The following is a 2,232-nucleotide window of genomic DNA, read 5'->3' as shown; positions in this document are numbered from 1 at the left end:
TTTTTTTTTTTTTTTTTTTTTTTTGCTACATTCTAAAATTGGGCTATCCCAATAAGAAATATGACCTCTTCTATTGGACAGGCTAGAATGTAAGTGCTTATATGTCACGATCAGGGTTATAACAACTTCTATGCAGGCTGATCAATTTGAATGGTGAATATTAGTCAAAATCAATCTGCTTTGAACCAATAAACAAGGAGCAAGATCGTGAGGAACATTTCTTTGCATGAAACCATCCCTGGCAGTGTGAAACATAAGGGTCAAAAAATTCAGAAAATCATCATAAGGTTCACATGTTTTATTGAATTACCACTTTGACATCAGATCTTTACCAGACATTAACATTTCAATGTTATGCTTTTCCTCAGTGCTACCAGTGGTTGAAAGAAAGAATTGTAAGTGAAGAAGGGAGAAAACAGCAAAACAAGCTAAAAGACCTTTCCCCAATTGCGGAGCGTCTGGGATGCACACTACCTCAGCTAGCTGTTGGTAAGAAAATTACTAAGCTATGGGGTGGTAGAGGGACTTCTGCTGAGATCATAGTTTTCTATTGCTGAACACACCCTTACCATGATAAAATGTCTTTTGTAGAGACAGATGATCTCTGAGGAGTTTATTCCTGCTAAATAAAAAGTGAGTTATTTGAGGTTCCCCAGAATTTTCTACACGATAGCAAATTTTTCTTACTTCTTTCCCCTTGCCAGTTTAAATGAGAACGTGTCAGTGATAACACACACTATCACAGATGTCAGGGGTGAACTGTGTAGTGACATCCATTTCTTCTGGCTCAAGTTTCTGTCTCTGTTGAAAACTAAGCCAGGGTTGATTAGAGGCTGAGATACAGGACTGTTACAGGCCCAAGGCTACTGTCACATGAAAAGCTGATCCTAGAGAAATAGCTTCACCCTGAAACTTCTTGAAGGCCATAAAAATTGTCCTTCTAATGCTGTGGAGTCCATGAGAGGTCATGATTGCTGGTAACAATTGAAAAACCACATGCACTGTTTGAGAGAAAGATAATATGAACCACATTCAATCATGGGTGTTTCAGTCAACAATGGACCACATATATGTAGGTGGACCCATAAGATTATAATGGAGCTGAAAAATTACTATTGCCTAGTGATGTTGTAGCTGTCCTAAGGTCCTAGTGCAATGAATTACTTGTGTGTTTGTGGTCATGCTGGTATAAACAAGCCTACTACACTGCCAGTAATCTAAAAGTCTAGCACACACAATTATCTACAGTACATAATACTTGATAATGATAATAAATGACCATGTTACTGGTTTATGAATTTACTATACTATACCTTTCATCTTTACTTCAGAGTGTTACTCCTTCTACTTACTAGAAAAAAAAAGTTAACTGTAAAACGGCCTCATGCAGGCCCTTCTCCTGAAGGGTGTTCCCAAAAGAGGAATTATGATCACAGGAGATGACAGCTCCATGTGTGTTACTGTCCCTGAAGACTTCTCAGAGGAACAAGATGTGGAGGTGGAACATAGTGATGGCCCTGACCCTGTGTAGGCCAAGGCTAATGAGTGTGTCTGTGTCTTAGTTTGTAACAAATAAAGAAGTTTAAAAGCTAAAAATACACTTTTTAAAAATGAAAAAAAGCTTGTAACGATATAAAGAAAATACTTTTGTACAGCTGTACAATGTGTTTGTGTTTTAAACTATGTTATTACAAATAAGTTGAAAGGTTTTTTTGTTTGTTTTTTGTTTTGAGACAGAGTCTCGCTCTGTCGCCCAGACTGGAGTGCAGTGGCGTGATCTCAGCTCACTGCAGCCTCCGTCTCCCGGGTTCAAGCGATTCTCCTGCCTCAGCCTCCTGAGTAGCTGCTATTACAGGTGCACACCACCACGCCCAGCTAATTTTTGTATTTTTAGTAGTGACAGGGTTTCACCATGTTGGTCAGGCTAGTCTCTAACTCCTGACCTTGTGATCCACCCGCCTTGGCCTCCCAAAGTGCTGGGATTACAGGCGTGAGCCACCGTGCCCAGACAAAAGTTTAAATTAAAAGTTTATAAAGTAAAAATGTTGGCCGGGCGCGGTGGCTCAAGCCTGTAATCCCAGCACTTTGGGAGGCCGAGACGGGTGGATCACGAGGTCAGGAGATCGAGACCATGCTGGCTAACACGGTGAAACCCCGTCTCTACTAAAAAATACAAAAAACTAGCCGGGCGAGGTGGCGGGCGCCTGTAATCCCAGCTACTCGGGAGGCTGA

At 40.9% G+C, this 2,232-nt stretch overlaps 1 protein-coding gene across 4 annotated transcripts in view; it reads left to right on the top strand.

The window, feature by feature from the left end:
• KCNAB1 (potassium voltage-gated channel subfamily A regulatory beta subunit 1) overlaps positions 1-2,232 on the top strand; it is a 430,095-nt gene that overhangs the window by 412,512 nt on the left and 15,351 nt on the right. For all 4 annotated transcript variants that reach the window (XM_017855014.1, XM_017855023.1, XM_017855037.1 and 1 more), the window contains exon 12: positions 369-489. In XM_017855014.1, coding sequence (XP_017710503.1) covers positions 369-489 — 121 coding nt within the window. The remainder of the gene's footprint in view (positions 1-368; positions 490-2,232) is intronic.

This window comes from Rhinopithecus bieti, unplaced genomic scaffold, assembly GCF_001698545.2.
Source record: "Rhinopithecus bieti isolate Rb0 unplaced genomic scaffold, ASM169854v2 scaffold_2454, whole genome shotgun sequence".
Lineage (NCBI taxonomy): Eukaryota > Metazoa > Chordata > Mammalia > Primates > Cercopithecidae > Rhinopithecus > Rhinopithecus bieti.
The sequence above is the reverse complement of the archived record's forward strand: the minus strand, read 5'-3'. Positions and strand labels throughout refer to the sequence as shown.